At 48.2% G+C, this 20,809-nt stretch overlaps 1 protein-coding gene across 1 annotated transcript in view; it reads left to right on the top strand.

Annotated features, from left to right (window-relative positions):
• Nucleotides 1–20,809, top strand: part of LOC146174665 (acetylcholinesterase-like) — a 46,869-nt gene that overhangs the window by 16,439 nt on the left and 9,621 nt on the right. The window contains exons 5-7 of the mRNA XM_084585428.1: nucleotides 4,831–5,065; nucleotides 8,086–8,311; nucleotides 11,603–11,858. Of these exons, the coding sequence (XP_084441554.1) occupies nucleotides 4,831–5,065; nucleotides 8,086–8,311; nucleotides 11,603–11,858 (717 nt within the window). The remainder of the gene's footprint in view (nucleotides 1–4,830; nucleotides 5,066–8,085; nucleotides 8,312–11,602; nucleotides 11,859–20,809) is intronic.

Below are 20,809 nucleotides of genomic sequence, written 5' to 3'. Positions count from 1 at the left end.
CGACGCCGTAGCGCGCGGATGCTGCTGTGACACCGAGGAAGAACATTGGGTGTTCCCAATAAACAACTTGGCCCGCTGGCTATGTTTGCTTCGGTGTGTCGTTCTTCACGGCCACGGCTGTGGTCAGAGCTAGCGGTGTGGCCTCGGTTCTCAGAACGGAGCCGCAGCGCCGTAGAGAATCCCCACAAAATGGCGCACCAACGTGGGGCCCCACTGGCAGTTCAGTTGGGGAGGCTAGCTCACGAAGAATGGTGGAATTCCACGCAGTAAGTCGTCCAAAGTCAGCTGGGCGATCCCGGCCGGTATGCGAAGCCTAGCCCGATGGTAGGGGTTTCCAACCGCTATTGCGATACGCCTCCAGTGAAACCGCAGGTGTGGTCCGCCGAACGAGAAATTTTCGAGGAAATCCTGAGCTACTCGTCAAGCTACTGCGAGTGGCCTACACTACCCCCTTACACCCGCCTGGGAAAGCCGGCCCGTTGGTGCAGCTCACGATAAGGGCCCATTTGCCTACCTCCACCAAGAACCGCCGATGCGGTAAGAGCGTTTTGCCCGTTGGCTCAAACCCGCGCTGTCTGTACGGCGGAGAATACGGGTTAGAGCGCTGCCGAAACGCGCCGAGCACAGGTTCAAAGTTCACCGGCTTAGGAGAGTCGAGAGCCAAGTTTACTGGAGCGGCATCGCATGGATATGCGGTGAGGTCACTCGCATTCGGCAGGTCAGTTCACGAGGAACCAAATGCCGTTCGAAAGGGAGCGTGAATTATAGTCGCCTGTGCGATGTCACTAGGAGCCGTAGTACACCAAATTTGCGGAAGGAGATCGCAGCGGGGACCGCCCTAGTGCGGAAACCTCCACGTGCATCTCGTAAGAGTGGGGACACCCACTTCAGCTTGCGTTCAGCAGTTAAGAGCTGTCAGGGGTCAGTAGGAAGGCTCATATTTTTTTATTTTCTCATAAGAGGGTCGCTAGTCTTATTGAAGAGACAGAACCCCGCGACGATGCAGGCCAAATTGCGCTGTGAAGCCACTTGTACTGTGGTTGGCGTTAGTTAACTCTAGTGTAGCTGGTATTGCTACGAGTGAGTTGGAGACTTCCTGCTGATCTATGATTAAGCTTTGCTACATAGGTGCTAGGCAGTGACGCCTCAGATGAGGGCAGAAAAGCCGTTATTCGCAAAGGAGCGAGCGCCGATATCGGAATATAGAGCCGCTCTAGGGTGAATATGCGCAATCGCATAACTACCGGAATGTGCACTGACAGGCCATTTCCTTAGCTCTGCCATGAACGCAAAGGTCGAGACCAATGTCGATGACTACGCAATGTGATTGCGCGAGATTGTGGCCAATGCCAATGGGAAGGCGAACCGCAGCCGCGGTAAGAACATTGCAAGTCCGATGGCTAGCTATGCTTACGCACTCAGCGACGTGAACGCGAGATCGCGACGATTCGAGCGCTCAGATGGGTGGGACCGTTAGAGGTTGCTGAGATTGGCGGCTGCAAGCTGAAAGGCCCGAAGTCGGGCGGAATCGACGGACCCATGCCAACAGTACTTCCTTTGAGGGTATCTGTAGAAGCGGACCCTGCATGCGCATAACAGCGCGTAGGCAAGCGATCCCGAGAGCAGCCTCTACGGGCACCGCTGCAAAACCCGAATCCAGCGCAGTCGCTGCGACAACGGGAAAAATGCCGCGCAAGTGCAATCACTCAAGCAGCGGCCCTGTAGTACCCACAGCCAGCGAAATCGCTGAAGGATTGTCAAATGCTGCGCATGTGAGATCACGCGCAAAGCTACTCCATGGTCATCGCTACATCACCCTCCGTCAGCGCGATCGCTGAAAGAAGGGGGAGTGCTCCGAGCGTGGAGGTCACGCACGCAGAGCAGCGTCGGCTGCCTGTGCAGCTTGAGCTGACGACGGACAAACGCCAGAAGCGCGAGTGCGCGCGAGCAGATATAAGGGAGGGCAGTCCTTTCCGCATTGATACAGTGCGGAAGGTAGGCGCAATCGCCTAATATCAACCGCAAGGGCACGAGCGGTCTCGTGTGAAGTTATCCGGCACGTGTCGATACACAAGCCGGCAATGTTCCTGTACGCGAAGCCTGTGCTGAGCACGTTCAGAGGGACCTAGCCCGCCAACTGGCCTTATGACACCGGCACTCCTGGCGCATGGGCCACGCTGTCTGCATTCAGGCGGCGGGGAGCGGCGAAGGTGATGTCTACTCTACCAGCCCAATGGCTGCGCAGGCATACAGGGGTCCCCGAAAAAAGCTCGAATTCGAGCTCGTTCATGGAGCAGCTCGCATCCGAGCTCGAATTGGAGAAGAACCCGGCCCGTGTAGATATGCAGGCCGGAGTGGTTCCTGTACGCGGAGGGACGTAGCCTGCTGCCCTGATTGCCGACCTGCGGGGAGTCGGGTCGGTCGTAGGCGATCAGCGCACTGCGGGCGTGCCGGCGGCCCGCAACCGGATGGCGGGCCAGCGGACTTCGCCCCCTTTTCATCCCCATGACGGCAGCGGCGGGGGTCTGTGCGGCCTGCACGCGGAGCCAGCCCGACGCGGGGGCGGCCGTTCCTGCTTTGGCCGCCTTCCTGCTGCATGGACCTGCTGAGGGATCAGCCGTGCAGCTTCAAAGGGGAAAACGGCGCCCAGGTGGAGGTCATGATTAAGGGAGGAAGGGTGTGGGAATTCAACATTTCCCTCGCCCGCACGACGCGTCAAACACCCTCTCTCTCTCTCTCTCTCGGGAGCCCTCATCTTTCCCCTCTGGCCTCCTTCCTCCGTTGCTGTGGCGGAGAGGGCGGAGGTGAGAGAACGGCCCCTCCTTCCTCTCCCCTCTCATCTGGGCGGAGAGCACCCGGAGAGACGACGCCGCGACGCCGTAGCGCGCGGATGCTGCTATGACACCGAGGAAGAACATTGGGCGTTCCCAATAAACAGCTTGGCCCGCTGGCTATGTTTGCCTCGGTGTGTCGTTCTTCACGGCCACGGCTGTGGTCAAAGCTAGCGGTGTGGCCTCGGCTCTCAGAGTGGAGCCGGAGCCCCGTGAGAGACCCGACAATATATATATATATATATATAAATATATATATATATATATATATATATATATATATATATATATATATATATATATATATATATATATATATATATATATATATATATATATATATATGAAGGAAAGAAGCCAACAGTCGGCGAGGCCAAGGAAAGCGTTGGGGTTGGTACTTTATGTCTTTTTTTTTATAATGTTTACTTGGATAATCACGGAAATTAGTAATGTAATCTGTTTAGGGGAAAGATAATTAGACACAAAGTAGAAGAAAAAACAACGTGCCGATGGTGGGATCCGAACCCACGACCTCGGACGCGTTATTCGGAGGATTCTGCTTAAGTTGAGGACAACCCAGAGGGCTATGGAACGAAAAATGGTACGGGTAACATTAAGAGATAGGAAGCGGGCAGAGTGGGTCAGAGAAATAACTCAAGTTACCGACATTCTAGCGGAAATTAAGAAGAAGAAATGGACATGGGCAGGACATGTAGTGCGAAGAGAAGAGAACCGATGGTCGCTTAATGTAACAAACTGGATCCCAAGGGAAGGAAAGCATAGCAGCGGGCGGCAGAAAGTTAGGTGGGCGGATGAGGTTAAACGTTCACAGGGGTCAAGGGGATGCCGCTAGCACAGAACCGGGTTAATTGGAGAAATATGGGAGAGGTCTTCGCCCTGCAGTGTGTATAGTCAGGCTGATGATGATGACGACGACGATGATGATTATAATGATGATGATGATGATATATGACCCCACCGTATTGGTGCAGTGGTCAAGGCGGGCACTCAACTACTCTGCCCATGGACTCGGGATCGAATCTCGGCCTTGGAACCGCTTTTCGCTGCTGGCGAAACGCTGTAAGTGCACGTTAAAGAAACTCAGCTGCTCGAAATTTCCTGAATCCTCCACTACAGCATCTCTCATAGCGAGTCGCTTTGGGACGTTCAACCCCAAAATTAAATCAAATAAAATATTTTTTTTAATATATGTTCATGATGGCAAGGGAAATTTTATGAAGGGGCTGGCAGCTGTCCAAGGCTGACGCAACAGTGCATACAACACGAACAGGAAAATTAACACCGGGGAAATGGACACCGCCGTGAAATAGCGATGAGGTCAGACCTCAAGCAAAGGAGTGATGATCGCTCGCTCGCGCTTACTCTTTCGCATATATCACTTCCTGATATGGCACGCATAAAATGGGGGGTCTACGCTTACAACTTAAGGCTTAAAGCTAGCCAATGTGTATTTCTGTACATGGGCCGATGCGAAATACAAAATACACTAAAAACAATTCCTTTACTTTTTGACAAGTAATCGGAATGCTCGCTTTGGTTTATCGAGTTTAACGTCCCCAAACGACTCAGACTATGAGAGACGTGGTAGTGGAGGGCTCCGTGAACCGGCCACTTGCGAGTTTCAACGTGCACTGAAATTTACAGCACACGGGCGTTTGTTTTTTGCCTCCATCGAAAGACGGCCAAATGTAATGCCATCACGTACTATTGTTAGTCGTTGAGAGGTTCTGCAAATTATTCGTATTTGAGTCTTGGTAAGAAAAGAAATTATGCTATCTAATTCGATCTGCTAATTCGGTTCACCATAAAATGTCGACAGCAGTATCGTAATCATCTGTGCGGGTATTTCCCCTTCAGACCCGAATGTATTCGGAGCACACCTTAGCTTCAGCGATTGTCATCGCGTCGTGTGTGCTTTTAGGGGACGGATCAGGCCCGAATGTATTTGTGCTTTTAGAGGACGTATTTGTGCTTTTAGGGGACTGATCAGAAGGAAGCCACCAGTGAGAACTGTCTGCACCTGAACATCTGGACGCCGTGCACCGACCAATCGGATCCGGGCTGCCGCCTGACGGTGCTCGTGTTCTTCGCTTCTCGCGAATTCCAGAGTGGAAGCAACAACGCGTACGACGGTCGCTGGCTGGCCGGTCTCGGACAACTGGTCGTCGTAGCGCCCAACTTCCGACTGGGGGCGTTCGGCTTTCTCAATGCAAGCAAGTATATGGTTCTGCCTACGAACTTCTCAGAAAGATGCCGGCAGGGTATTTCACGAATGCAGGTTCGACACTGGACTGGTACAGACCGATAGACAAATTCAGATATCCAGGTCTACATAGAAGCGATGCTGGCGGTGGTAGATGCCCAGGTAGAGCAGTTTAAAAAAGAGCTAATTATTACGGAAAATGTGTTTTACGTGCATTCCTGCTATGTCTGCCGTAAACAGTGCTTTTGCGTAAACCTTGTGGATCTTGGGCAGTATAGTAAAATTGACCTGCTTGTATGTTTGATGGCTTAAGAAATTTATTGTCAATCTCGGTAAATATTTGCCTGGCGAATAGATATCCTATTTTATTCAGGATGACTTCACTGAACTGTTCTGTCGGATGGTTGTTTTTTTTTTCACTCCATGACCTACTTTCTTCTCCCCTATCCTCCCCCTCCACACTCCTTGACCTACTTTTTTCTGACCCTCTTTCTCCCTCCACAGCTTTTCTTCTTCGTAAGCAAATGCGTATTTAAACTCCTGCCAGTGATGATCACTTTGCCCAGACGAAGGCAAGTCCACTTGTCGAAACGTTTGCTCGACCTGCGAAATGAGGTGCCCCCCCCCCCTCCTTTACCCTTTTTCAGTGCTCCTTCATACTGTTGGGTCTTTGAGGTACGACTAATAAAATAAATAAATAAACCGCCTTTGTATTCTATCTTTCATTGCCGAGAAAACTGTCACCGAGTAGATCCCTGCAGTGGCACTTTCGATTACCAGGATGTCGCATACCGCCGGCGACATGGAGACCATTCTGTTCAATCTAGTCGACGCACTGAGGTAAACAACGTGTCGCCGCTCTGACACATGATCGCAATTTGAAACCAATCCGCGACGAGACCCGCAACACTCCCTGCAGTTTGGAGCAAGCGTCAGCGGCAAGATAGCGTCGACCACTGTCTTCAGCTGCGGTGATGCGCGAACAGACCAGAGGGAGCGCGCGTCTTCTTACGGCCACCTCAAGGGACATCTTCTAACGCGAAAGCCTTACTTGGCTCTTGAGTAGCGAAGACATTCGCAAGTGACCGCAGGAAGCAGCTAAAAAATCCCATTGTGCCTCCATTCTTGCTGCACATTCGCCATGCCTCTCTTGCGTAACCACATGTCGTCGAGCCGTCGGAGCGGCAAATGGGGCAGCGGCATGCGCAATAGACATCATTGCTGTTGGTCGTTTCCCCCTTTTTCTCTGCACCTGCACCGTCTGCTTTTAAGGAATCACTAACCGACCTCCATGTGACGTCAGATTTCCTCTCTTATCAATTTTGTGATGTAACCTATTCCTGTGCACCGTCCTTCGTGTCATACCATTTCGATGCCAAATTGGCATTCATCTGCTATTCTAGTCTGCCATAGGAATTTCAAACGAGATATTTACTTCCGCCTCGGAACATATGCTACAACCTTGGAAAGAAACAGCAGTTACAATAGGTAGCGAAGCCCTGAAAGTTGTGGGTGAATCTGTCTACTTGGGACAGATAGAAACCGCAATTCCGAAACTCGAAAGAGCAATAAGTAGGAAAATAAGACGGGTGGAGCGCGTGTGGCAAGTATTCGCAAATTATGACAACAGCTTACCGATATCTCCACAAGAGGAAAGTATATAACGGTTGCATCTTGCCTCTACTCACATGTGGGGCTGAACCGTTAAGCCTAACGAAGAGGGTTCTACTTACGGTAAGTTGAGATCACCGCAGAGAGCTATGGATTCGAAAGCAGTAAATTTAGCGTTAAGAGATAAGATGCGTTCAGAGTAGATCCGAGATATAACTCGAGTTGATGACATTCTGTTTGAATCAAGAAGAAGAAATTGGCACAGACAAGACATGCAGTGAGAAGGGAGGATAACCGATGGTGACAAATGGTAACAAATTGGTTTCCAGGGGAAGGGAAGCGTAGCAGAGGGTGACCGAAAATTAGGTGAGAGGATGAGGTTAGAAATTTGCAGGGGCAAAGTCTCAGCAGCTATGGCGGGATCGGAATAATTTAGGAAAATGGAAGAGGCCTTCGGCTTGCAGGGAGTATAACCGGGCTGATGGCGATTATCATGTGCTTCCCATAATATGCCGTAATCACCCGCCTACCTCCCGTGAACAGGTGCAGCGGGCGTTATCAGAGAAGTGGAGAGGGTACAATCAGAGGGTAAGAGAAAGTTGAGAAAGTCTGATAGGCAGAAAAAGTGCAGCGGGCACACGCTACCTGTCGCTTGGGGGGGAAGGGAGGGGGGGGAGGGCGAGGCGACATAGTCAGAAGGTATATATACTCCACCGCTAGTGTCGCAGTAAGAATACAGGAAACTCTCGCCTCGCTTCACATTCACAGTTAGGCACGTTACGTCCTTTCTACGTTCTCCGTTTCGAGTTAGCACGACGGTGTAACCGGGGTTGTCCAGGTTTTCTAACGAAGATTATGTTGATGTCACATGCGACGACAGGAACAACAGTGCGCAAGACGACAGAGGCCGCGTGAAAATAGTTTAGCAGCAACTTGATACTAGTACAAGACACTGTTCTCTCATTAACCCACTTAATCCATCTGAATTATTTTACCGGCTGAAAGAATGTTTTCAATACTTTTTATCACACTGTCAATCTCAGTCTTCATGCACCTCACAAAGTATTTGATCGTCTATCTTTCATCAGTCATTCAAAAAGCTTTTCTAATTCGTGTTTTTTTCTCCTTCTTGTAATATGAAAATGGAGATACATTCACTAAGCAGGTGGGACAGAAACTGATACGCTAGCAGTGGCAGTGAGTGCTGCTGACCCTAGTCACACAACTGTGCTTTTGTCTTACTCCGGTGTGGAGACCTTGTACTCCACGAACAGTCTAGGCAGCGTTCTGCTGCTCTCCTACAAGGCGCTTTTTCTCGCCAGTTTCAGTGCGAATATTGATCTTTGCGCTCAGCCAAGGAAATTTTTGGACGAAGGTAAGAATTGTGCAGCCTCTTAAATGGTCACCGTTACTGCGCAGGCACGGACGATGCCCCTGGGAACGTGGGGCTGGACGACCAGCGACTGGCCCTTGAGTGGGTGCTAATGCATATCGCCAGCTTCGGCGGTAACTCCAGCGACGTGGTGCTCATGGGGAGCGCCTCCGGGTCATGGTCCATCGGCGCACACTTGACGGGGCGTGATCGCTTCTGGCGGCAATCACGGTTCTCCAAGGTCATCCTGCACGGCGAGGCACCGCTTCGGAGGTACCTCCGTTTGGGCTGCATTTCCCTAACAACATATTGTTTACGTTTCAAGGCAAATAATCAACTTCGTTAATGTTTTGCACTCGTTTCGTCCGTCGTGAAGCTGAGCGATGACTTTTAGTGTACCTTGGCGTGCGTCGGGTGTGTTGCGCTTACGCATCAGTCACGCAGCGATAGCTCATCCTTACGCGCGACGTAAAATGCTTCTCTATAGCTTAGTAATTGCTCGAGGCAAACACTTTTACATAAATGGCGTTTAGTCGGAAGTGCTGTCTTATATTCCAAATGTCGAGTTTCCCCTCGTGGTGCGCTATAACGGAGAAGTAAAGCAAACCGTAGTCCCAACATTTACACCGGCGGCTCAATCGCGTTTCATTTGTTGCAATTGGGCCATGAATATACAAAACATTAAGGGGCCGGGGAAGCGGTGTTGTTGTTAGGAATGTTTGAAGACTCTTTTTCACACTTTATTAATGATTACAATGTTTCATTTGAGCCACAACAGCATTACATTAGAGTACCTTTGTTTCTCTATCGCCGTGAACACTTTCGAGCCTTGGGTATAGTCTGGTTTCGTCTGTCTGAAACCGACTCCAGCTCTCGTTATGCTTTCAGTCTCGCAATTTTTTTATATACAAAATTCTCACCCAGAAAAGAAACCCTACACTGAACAAAAAATTAGGGGGGACACTTAAGCTCCTCCTTCAATGATATGACGCGATAGCGCATTTGCTACAACCCGACATATAATTCCGACTTTAACAAAGCTGCAAGAAAGTACTAAAGTGGAAGCTTGGGGAAATTGGTGGTTCATCATTACATACACACACACAGGCAGCGCCCCTGTTTGTAATTTTTTCTTTGTCTGGGGGCCACATAACACGACAACCAAACGAAAAACCAATCAAGCATACGATAGTATGGACGCCGGCACGCAGTAACAGGGAACCAAGAGGCGGACAGGATAGCTCGAGGGTACACTTAATACCGAGCATCCAACGTAGGCGACCTCGAGGGGAACGAACCTGTACCCCAAGATTATTCGGCGATACTAAACCATTACAAGGGCTGCCGAAAGCGGTACCCACCACCACACAACTCCCTTAGCAGAGAGGACTCAATCGCGTGGAGGCAGATACAAACGGGCTCGTACCCGAACCTATACGTACTCAACAAAATGTATCCCACACAGTACACTGACAAATGCCCTTGGTGCCAAGAACCACCCACGCTGTACCACATAACGTGGGCATGTCAGAGGATAAGCGTGGTACCCGTTATAACCCGAGTGCGGAGCAATGGGGGGAGTGCTGTCCAGCGATCGCAGAGTCGACCAAGAAGGTCTGATTCGGCGAGCACAACTGGCAGCAGCATCCAGCGAAGCCCTGGACCAAGGGCAACCGACCTTTGTCTTAGAAGATGGACGAAGCCATCTGAAACCGCAGAAGACAAGCCAATCTAGAGCTAAATAAAGTTTTTCACTCACTCACTCACTCACTCACTCACTCACTCACTCACTCACTCACTCACTCACTCACTCACTCACACTCTTTGTCGGCGTCTGTTCCGCTGTGTTAACAATGACGTATTAGCGAGCCTGCGTGGACTATAGGAGTAGTGCGCCTGACTGGGCATCCAAGAGCACTGCAACATTGGCTCTTAATCCATCTTCCCACAAGCATAATTTGGCACGGTTTTACTTTGCGGCATAGCACTGAGAAACAGGCACAGCAGTGTCAGTGAACGTGAGAGTTCCTAGGTGGTGGAAATTTATTCGTAGCCCTCCGCAACCGTACCTCGTTCACTGCCACCTTCTTCCCTTCCCATACGGTGCGTCTCAGGTGTCCAGTGACATACACAAATTTGATTATATGTGTTTTCCTTTCTATATAATAATTTGCAATCTTCACAGATTTCGCAAGGCCCTCGTAGACTATGTGAGATCAGTGCGCATTTAAAAACCGCAGGCAGTCGAAATTTCTTGGGGCGCTCCATTACAGCTTCTATGATACCATGAGTAACTCTAAAACATTAAACCTTGTGACTTAAACTAAGAGTTTTAGTTCGCTTGTTTTGAGAGAAAGAAATGCAGAGTAGCTGCCTCATAAAAATACTAGATGATTTCGTTGACCTCTGAAACTCTGGAATTGCGTTTTTGTTCTAAAATGACTCACCACGCTTTGAACTACTGTAGCAACGACAAGACTGAATTGATGTGATGCCGGGAGGCACTGAGGCCGCATTGCTGAAGCGATAGAGGGATCCTTTAATACCACCTGATGTTTTTTCTGCCGCTGCGCAGGCCTGCTTGTCGTACCACTGTGCCGATGATGAGCCTGCACTTTAGGGAGAGAATACTGCATCCTTATAAGTGTTCCCGGCAATGACGTTCTGCGTGATTTCAGTGACAGGCGAATGCAGCAGAAGATCTGCTTCTTTCAACACGATTGTGCCTCAGCATAATTGGCCCAAAGCTTCGACGCATCAACAACGTACAATTTCTGCTAAACTCAATGGGTCTTGGACCAACCAGCAGGCCCTCCCTCGCCACCGAGGTTACCTGATCAAACGCCTATTAATTTTCTTTTGTGTGTAGCGGGGGGGGGGGGGGGGAAGGGGAATGGGGGGAGGGGCATTGTGAAGTCACTCGTGTACAACGCAGGTGCAATGAACATTAAACACCTGCTCAAGTACCGTATCCAGCACGCATTTGTGGAAATAAAAGTCGAAATCGGGCAAACACTTTCAGTTCCTATGAAGAGCGCTCGGAAGAGGGCATCCCCGCCAACGACAGTTGAGTAGACGTCTGAGGGTGCATAGTTACGAGCATGGCTCGGGAATTAAACGGCCCTTCTAAAACCTACCTCAGTCTGGCTTGGCATAAAGTCGCAACTATTGCTGTTCTTACCCCCTGCAATAAGGTATAATAATGAATCCGATACTGCATCGGAAAGAAGAAAATCATTAGCGTATGAAGACGGAACGAGCAGAGTTCGTTACAAAACAAAATGGACTCATTGGTGTCCTAAGTGTAACCAGAAAAAAGATTAGCTCAGGCACATGCACGAAATGGGAAGGCAAGAAGGTAAGCGATGATTCCTGAAGTTAGCACTAGGCATACCAGCAGCAGGCAGCAAAGTCGTGATGTACCCGCCAGCGCTAATAACATACATCTGTGATTGATACAGTACAGGAAGTAATTAACGGTCAGTGGAGGTGGCGTCGTTCCTATACTCTATGTGGCAAAGCTGGTGACAATGATGATCCGAGGGTAAGAATTGGCCCGTGCAGGTATCTGAGCGCCAGCGCACACGACGTGAGCCTCCTGCTTCAGTGTCCCACGGAGCCAAGCCCGGAGCGGCTCGCCTGCCTCCGTGCAGCTCCTGCCGAAAGCGTGCTACTGGCAACGAGCGGCGCCGGTCGCACCGTGGGACCGTCCCTGGTGCGCTCGAAACGCTCCGCGTCTCGTCTCACGGGCCTCCGATTTTTTGTGGGCGTCACATCGGACGAGGGATCGGCGCAGGCCTCCAACATTCTTTCCGGACAGGTATGCATGTGCACGTCGTAGCAAAATTTTTCAAGCCACTTAGTTTCCAGGGATGTAAGGGAACGTGCAGGGCACCCGTAACAACTGCCGAATGCGAACCCTCTGACATGCCTTGTGAGACCATATGCTTACAAAACCAGGCCATGTGGGCCAAACCACTTTCAATTACACTTCTGCATTCGGTAATAAAAGTGGTATTTCTGACTACTTCGGCAGTTAATATGGTCATCGAAAGTACATCTCAATAATGGGCGTAGGAGAAAAAATGCGAACACCATCTGCATATCGAAAGCAATACAGTTTTAATAAAACATGAGCGCAAGAAATTTGAGCTGCGTGCAGCTACTAGGCGCGACCTGCCCTTCCACATCAGCACAATCAAGGGCATTAAGACCACAGAAACTGGGTCCTAAAAGGGGAGCAGCTATCTTCAACCCACATCCGAAGTTTCCGAAGGTACTGTTCTACTTGTAGAAAAAACTTTCATACCGATTTCCCGCCATTTTACGGGCACTGAACTAGTAGCTGCGATATTGAAAAGAGAAAACAAAGTATGGTTTCGTTTCGCTTAGTTTAATAAGGTTTAACGTCGCAATACGACTAAGGTTATGAGAGACGCCATAGTGGAGGGCTCCGGAAGTTTCGATCATCTGGGGTTCTTTAAAGTGAACTGACATCGCATAGCACACGGGCTCTTGGCTTCACGCCTTTATCGAAAAGCTGCCGCCGTGATCAGGATTTTATCCCGGATTCCTGGTCACAAAAGTCTAGCGCCGTAAATACTACGCCACGCAGCGGGTAAAACAAAGCATATTTTTGTCAAGTGTTTCTAGCTTTGTTAGTTATTAATTAAAGCTGAAAATATGTTGCGGTAAGTTCGCAGCCGTACAAAATTAGGCTACTCTCCTGCAAGCAATATTGCGCTCTGTCCTGTCGTCACGTTTCTTTCATCTTCAACCTATTGCACAAGTTCATTCCTTTTACTCCTAAAATTATAAAAATTACTCTGGTTTCTCTCATAGAGATTTTATTTATATTTTAGTGAAACATACCTCTCTGCTTTCTCGCTCTTTCATTTTTTATCCACTTGCTCTTAAACCCAGCCCGACAGGACCTACCCTGCCTATTTCTGAATATCTCCAGTAATCAATGGAATGATTTCCTAGAGCTTGTAATGTATCTTATAAAAGCGAAGTGTCATTGGACAAGCTGTTTTGCAATCATCAGTCGGAGTATAAAACGCACCATACAGAACACCAAGTAAATAAAGGTGCGCGGAAACAATCGTACGTTGTCTTATTTTGCTTTCTTTGTTCTCCTTTCGGAAGATCTTGCTGACAGGACATGACCAGCTCCAGGACAGCTTTGACAGTTAGACTGTAGTTTGAATGCAGCAAGCGGCTTTCTTCCAATATAACTTCTATGGCCTGGAAGATGAAGGGCGCAGAAAGCAACACATACTTGAGATGTTAATCCGAAAATGTCTCTGTTTACGAACGCCGTAACGTCAGCACTCAAGGTCCCATTCTTACAAGTAAAGTTGAAAGCGTACAGCGCCCACGGTGGTTCAGATGTTCTTAAAGGTACAGATGAATCATTGACAAAGGAAGAGAGAATAGGGACCTTTTAAGTGATCGACAACATGGCGGAAAATAAGACCAGTTTATCTCACAACTTTTCAGGAGAGGGAAGCTGCGGACAATTTGACAAGCATAGCTGATACGATTATAGCTGCGGAGTGCCAGTGGCTTTACACTTCCTGAAGCAGCTTCCAAGTCGCTCCTTTTTTGCAAGGTCCGCATACATCCTGCTAACTTCTGAGAAAACCGGCATTTTACAAATGCGTCTATTTGTTAGGTGTCTCATATTGATTTGGAAAAACATGCAGTCGTCTTATTTTGCACGTTAACCAAGTGCTAATCAAGAAAAAACTAAGCTAAAGAAAAACCGAGAAACAAAGCCGTTATTGTATGGAACATGTGCTTCATGAAACATTTTGCATTCCCAAATGATGAGATCAGTCGTGAAGCCGGGATTTCTTCTTTTGCTTAGCCACAAAAGCAAGCTTGTGAGTATCGGAAGAACCATGGGCAGGTGCCGGATATCTGGGCCTAAGCAACTTTGCTCAAGCCGCTGCCTGTCTATCGCCTTATAGCTATCTATTCTACTGTGTGTATAGTCCGCAAGCGCGGAGAAAGCTGTAGCGCAAGTCCCCTGCACCTGCTCTTTGAATTCCAAAGCGCAGACGTCATGAGAATTCATGTACTCCATGGAACGTCCTATACACAAATACGAAGTTGCTTTTAAATAAAAGGCCAGTCGGTAAGACAGTGCCAGTGGCTTTCCCTGTCTTGATTAGCATTTATTGAACAAAATGTTGCGGGCTAGTTGGTTCATCGCAAGGGGGAACAGCGCAAGCTACACACGGACAAAAAGGGGGAGGACAAGACACACACAGCGCTGACTTACAACTGAAGGTTTATTTCAGACACGTCGGTAAATATACAATAGCATCAAGGGATACAACAGCAACCTAGTTAGAAACAGTCATCGCCACCAGAAAACATACAGGATAACACAGATCATCCAGCTCTCGATAAGAACTGCAATTATTTATCTATTAGGGCTATGGAGGGGGTGCTGACACAATGCTCTTTAACATGCGCAATGTTTAAGGCTTCAATAATCTCTCGCGTGGTTTTGTCACCGCACCTGCTTATCATGCTCGTGTTGCCCAACTCAGGGGTGCATTTGTAATCTCGGCAATGAATGCCCAGGTTACCCGAGATACGTTGTGTAACATTGTAATTGTGCTCAAACAATCTCTTGTTGAGGCATCTGCCGGTTTGGCCTACGTGCGCATGGCCGCAAGATAAGGGGATGGAATATATAACGCCCTGAGCACAGGAAATGAACTGGTCGCGATGATTAACGGTGCATCCTGTGTGCTTTACGACCCATCTGGTTAACGCGCTTGCAGAGGCTTGACAAGCGATCCGGAGCAGAAAATAAAACGTCTATTCCTACTCTTTTTCTTATTTTTCTTAAGTAGGGGGAAATCCCGTGTACGTAGGGGATGACTGCGATCTTGCCCTTATCTCTGATTCTTTTTTCTTTTACTTTCAATAAGGCCTCAGCCACTGATGATATGAGGGCTAGTGGGTATCCAGCCTGTCGTAATCGGCGCGTCTGGGTTAAAAAGCTGTTTTCCAGTTTGTGGTTGCAGGATTGTTTGAATGAATTGTTAAAACATAAATTGATGATACTGCGCTTAACTAACTTTGAGTGTGCTGAGTCAAAAGGAAGAAGTGATTTGTTGGCTCGAGGCTCAAAGGCCCAGCACACGTAACTGGGGTTAAAATGAATTCCCAATTCTAAAAGCCGTATGAAGCCATTAGTAGGAAGTTCATGAGTGACAATCAATGGGCTCAGAGTGCTTGCAAAATTGCTAAGAACTTTGGAAGTTTCGGAAGGGAGGACGTCCTGTTCACACTGTAACAACACAAGATATTCATCCACAAATCTAAAGATTTGTTTCACATTGCTTCCCTGAATGGACCTGAGTAACGCTCCACCTTCGCGGAATGGAACGGCTCACGTTTCATTCAGAAGAATGGCATGTGTATTGGATCATGCATTGCACCCATTACCCATCCTCAGTGATCTTTACCTGTATGTTACTTGTATCCTGTATGTTTTCTGGTGGCGATGGCTGTTTCTAACTAGGTTGCTGTTGTATCCCTTGATGCTACTGTATATATACCGACGTTTCTGAAATAAACCTTCAGTTGTAAGTCAGCGCTGTGTGTGCATCGTCCTCCCCCTTTTTGTCTGTGCGTAGCTTTCGCTGTTCCCCGTTGATTTTTTTCTTCGTAGTATTTTTCTGAAAACTGAGACGGGTTCAACGCTGCTGAGCCGAATGTGGAGCGAAAACTTAAGCTGCGGGTGACCGAGCGTACTTCTTCCTCTTCGTTTTCTTTGTCTACTTCTTCGCCTTCTTGTTCTTCTTTATCTGCTTCTTCGTCGTCTTCTTCGTCTTCTTCTTTGTCGTCCTATTTTCTTCTTTGTACTCTCTTTTTCTTCGTCTTCGTCTTCTTCTTCTCGTAGCTACGCCTCTTCACGACGTAGCTGCGGCCACCCGCGGTCTCGCTTTGGCTGTCGTAGTGTTGCCTTCGCAGCAAAATGGCTCGCGTTCTACTCTCCTGAACCTAATGTACAGCGCGGAAGATTTATTAAACACAGTCAACGCGGTTTGCTGTCGCTCGTGTCCTCCATGGCTGCCTGCGAACGTCAAGGAAACGCGGCAGAAGTATTAATCCCAACGCGCGACTTTTCCATGGCTGTCTGCGAACCTCAAGGACACCGGAGCCGAGTCTAGGGCTAGGAGGCAGGTGAGATGGGCATCGGTGGCGATGGGCTGAAAGGGTTGTTGGGGGACTCGTAGACTGTGTGGCATTGTCAGGCAATGTTGTATATTTGTACAGATACGTACCAGTACGAATAAAGTTCGCTAGGTGTGTCAAGAAGCAGCAGTAGCAGCAGGGGGGCGATGTACAAAACGAAGCAAAGCAAACGAAGTAGAAGCGAACGGTGTCGGCTCCTCGCGCGACACCTCTGGTCAAATCCCAGCGTCAGATTACCTTCACGAATGGCAGCCGTACGGGCATCAGGCATTGTATTTGTCTGCTGTAAAAAAGCGAAATAAATAAAGCTAAATAAAAAAACTTGGTCGGCAAAGCGCCATTTTGGGCAGCATTGATGGCGCTGCCGTCAGAACCGTAGTTTATATCTGCTTCCACCTTTATTGATTATCGCATTCCCTGCCCTGCTCAAAACGAAGCTGGAATGCGGCGTTCTATGGAAAATGGTGGCAACGGCTTATCTAAGATGTCCCTGAAACCACTCTATTTGCGGTGTGAGCTTGCGAACCAAGATTCAAAACGGCGGTCACCTTATCACTTGAGGTTTTCTTTCGCCTTTCACAGAAGTTTCTTATTACTACCCGATTGCATAGATGGACCTGTTCAGGTGCGCTACACATGTAAGGATCCTCAGCGAACTTTTTTGAAACGGCACATGGGTGCGAGACAAATGAATTCGAAGTGCCACAAAAATTGGCTTCATTAGAATAGCCTGTTTACGACTCAAGTACATTAAGAGAGGCTTTACATTTGACAACGCTCTGGCCAATTACTGTGGCTTGTGCTTGTGGCTTTTGGAAGTCATCAAGTCACACAAAGTTAACCAGGGGGTGGACTCTATTGTATGGGTGGTCAAAGAGGAGGTACAAAATAATTTGCAGTGCTGTGGTTACGATCACCTGACTTGGCCATTTTTATTATGAGAGCGACAAAGAAACGGGCGAGAACTCGGCAAGTGTAAGCAGTCAGAGCTAACGCTCTTAAAAGGTCTCCATGATAGTTTGATTGGCTGAGGAACTCTAGCTGGTTTTGGCAGCTTCTCTCGGATCTGACATTCGAAAAGATTTGATGTAGAATGCGACATCAGCTGAAAGACAAGGCCAGTAATGCTTGTCTTAATTTGGCAGAGCATACGAGTAAATCTGAAGTAAACAACTGTTGAATTATCGTGTGAAGCTGTCCCTACGGTGCTTCGCAGGGTCTACAGGGAGTCAGGTGGTCCTGTTACGTGCCACGTTGTTCAGAGGAATGGTGTTCCGACGTCAAAATGAGTCAGGGTTTGATACCTCCATAGCTTTTAACTGAAGTACTCGATGAGACTATGCGACTCAGGGTCCCACCGCTCGTGCTGTGAATATCGCTAGTGTTCTTTGGTCCCATAAAGCCTTCCTCGCCATTTTCTTCCAGTGGTGCGGCAACGGGTGCTATCGAAGGTAGTCTTCATCGGTTGCCTACGCTTTAAGTTGTGAACTACAGTAAAGTATACCAGGAGGCGCGAGCTACTGCGAACAAGACGGCCCGAGCAGTTTTGCCAGTTGGCAAGCCAGCTAGCGCGTGGTAGTTGCTTACCAACTACACTGCTTACTCTGGGTAGACGTTTAATCGGACGCAAAATACGGTGAAGCACCCCCTCTCGCTTATAGAATATTTTGTTTGCCTTCACTTTCGACAGGTAGCTCAGACATCATCTCCCTCAATTCCATCCTTCTCTAGAATACCAGGCACGAGCTGCTTGCATCAGTTTGGATTTCGCTTTCTGCGTCCTTATCAACATACCTGAGGACAGGAGTTGAATGTTATAGGTACTAGAACTGTTTCGTTACGTCAAGTTGTGAAGCTTTCAAGTAAAATATCACGTCTGCTACCGTCACATGCTACCCCGGCGACGCGAAAGCGCCTTAAGGATTTGTCGGTAGTAGACGTCTGTGCACGTTTGTTCGCAGCTTCTCGTCTGCTGACATTGAGAAATATTTTATAGCAGCTCCTCGTTTCCGAAATGCCACTTTTTTGGCTTCAAGGTTAATTCTGAGGACTTGATAGCTTCCAGCATGCTTCCAAGACTTCTCCTGTGATCACCTAAGTTAAGTCCAAACAAAACGACGTCATCTAAGTATGGAACACGAATATGCCACTTGAGGCCACCGAGTACAGCGTTAAATGCATGCGTAACTTAGCTAAGGATCAACAGTGCCGAAATGACATCCTCTTACAGACATCGTAGTCGTAGAGGTCATTGGGTCTGCTGAATGTGGTCTTGTATTGATTCACTGGCTTCAAGATGTGAAAACTTTTAGTGTTGTACTCGTTTCCTTAATTCAGTTTTGCGAATACGCCAAGTTCACCCACACACTCTTTGTGTCCACTGATAAAAAGAACTTGCCATTCCAGAGCTGGTGCACCGTGGTGATGATGCGGGGCATTGGAACAAATTATTTTGAGTAATTTCTCCCGATGGACATAATCAACACTTAACCGCAGTGGATCGTCTTTCTCACCATGATTACTGCTGCTACCCAGGAATTTTATGGCTGCATGACCTTCTGGGACGATGAACGATATGTGTTTTGTCAAGAGGTCGGGTGTGTTTATCGGATCCATTGGTGGCGCTTGCCAAATGGCTTTTGTCGGACGTTGTATGTCGTAAAGCACTTTCTAACTGAGAAAACGATTGTTGATCTTGTCTTGTTTATCCTCGGTCAGTGCTTGATTAATGACTAAGGTAGGTGCATGGTCCTGGCTTGTAGAGTTTAGGAATTGCTCGCAAAATGGGGAAGCGTCTGCAGTGCTGTCAAGACCATCCTCAGAAGCAGGGTTTCCTTTTGAGGCGTCCGTACTCTTCTCAAAAATGTTTCACAATCGCAACAGCACAAGCTTTCTGGAAACAAACAGCACTTTTACGCCTCTTGCAATGCCAAGTACTCAGTTCAAGAGTAACTGCGTGTACCTCTTGATAATTGTCTTGAAATGTGTCGGTGTTCACACTATGACGCTTGACCCAGGGAAGGTGCTCCCTTCTTAATCGGCGACAGTCAGGAATTGATGATGCTCCAGGATTCTTGTCGCACGTACGTCTTCGTTTAGTGAAAGCTGGATAGCATTTCAACGAGTTGAGGGCTGCGCTAGTCCCCAGGCAGATTGTCCAGCCCAAGATTGCGTCACATTAGCACCGTGAAATTGCGAAGCTCGCGGGAAACGTATGTTCGTTGACCTAAAACCTTGAGGAGGATCCCCCTGATGACAAAATAAGGCGGCTTACAGCATAGATTGTCCATTCTTTGTGCTTAATAAGCTATCTTCTGGTGGCATATTATACTGCACCTTTCTCCACCAAACACTTATCCTTCCGCCATCAGTAGACACTTCAAAAATGGCGATTCGTGCCCATGAATTACAGAACGGTCTTTGAGTGGGGTCATGGCTTCGGTTGAATCTGTAACTGAGGGTGGGGCTGTCGGTGTCATATCGCTGAGGGAGATCTTGGAGTTGTGTCACTTCTTCGTTGAGAGAGAGTTTCATGAATTGATCGTAATCAGTGCAGCATGTTCGTGTGTACTCGTTGTTAAGGACCATCGCTATATACGAATCTTTGGTGTCTCACTGCAAAGCAATCTTCTCTAAATGCTTCTATGTTTGGTTTGTCTGCAAGAGCTGAGGGTCCTTCCTCGCACAGCCTCAGAGTGGATGCGGCATGGGAAAACAAAATGCGCAGATGACGGCGTCAGAAACGTTGATGAGTGGTTTATTTCATCGGTGTCACGCAGGTAGGCCTTTAATACTTAATGTCATAGGCATAGCTGTGGTCGTGGTTCGTCTAGCAGATGGTTGTGCAACGGCCTCCGAGAGTCTATTACCCGGATCGTCGCTCGCAGGCTGGGCCTGCGGTGTCTAAGTAGCAGCTGACTACGTGTAGAAGTACTGGATTCCGTTTATGAGTGTCTCGGATGCCGCGTTTGGACCATGAATTGCACGTACGGTGGCGTGTATCCTGCCTGCCGCTCCAGAAGACAATGACGAGAAGTCAAGATCATCCAGGATTTCTTCGTTTGCGACATCCGTGAGCGTCCTTAACTGAGGCTGTTTGGGCGGCAGCAATCCGCACAGCAACTTGCTAACCATCTCACAAATAAGATCCCAAAGGTTTGTCCCACTGGTAATTGCAGCGCCATAACAGCTTGCGGAGAGTATTTGAAAAGGCCGATGGTACTGGCTGATCCGTACATCAACAGCCTTCTTGGTGGTACCTTACTTGGAATACCGGGGAAATGGTCCAGCTTCGCGCCATACGTTGAAGAGTACATAATATTTTCCTTGGCAGCGTTGGGGAAAGGGTAGAAAAGATGCTCCACGTCCTCAGTGCAGATAAGGAACGACCTCTTGGCTCATTTACGTCTTGACAAGAAGAGGGCCTGAGGTCATTCTTTTCTAACGAAGCTTGTAAACACCACTAGCGGCTTCCTTTTTAAAGTATCCCAAGTCCTAAAAAATGTTTAATTATTTTGATTACTAATCAGAGTAGCTTTTTTGAAGTGC

The sequence above is a fragment of the Amblyomma maculatum genome, chromosome 11, assembly GCF_055883805.1.
Source record: "Amblyomma maculatum isolate TAMU_Amacu chromosome 11, ASM5588380v1, whole genome shotgun sequence".
NCBI classification, from domain to species: domain Eukaryota; kingdom Metazoa; phylum Arthropoda; class Arachnida; order Ixodida; family Ixodidae; genus Amblyomma; species Amblyomma maculatum.
This window is presented reverse-complemented; position numbering and strand designations above follow the sequence as displayed.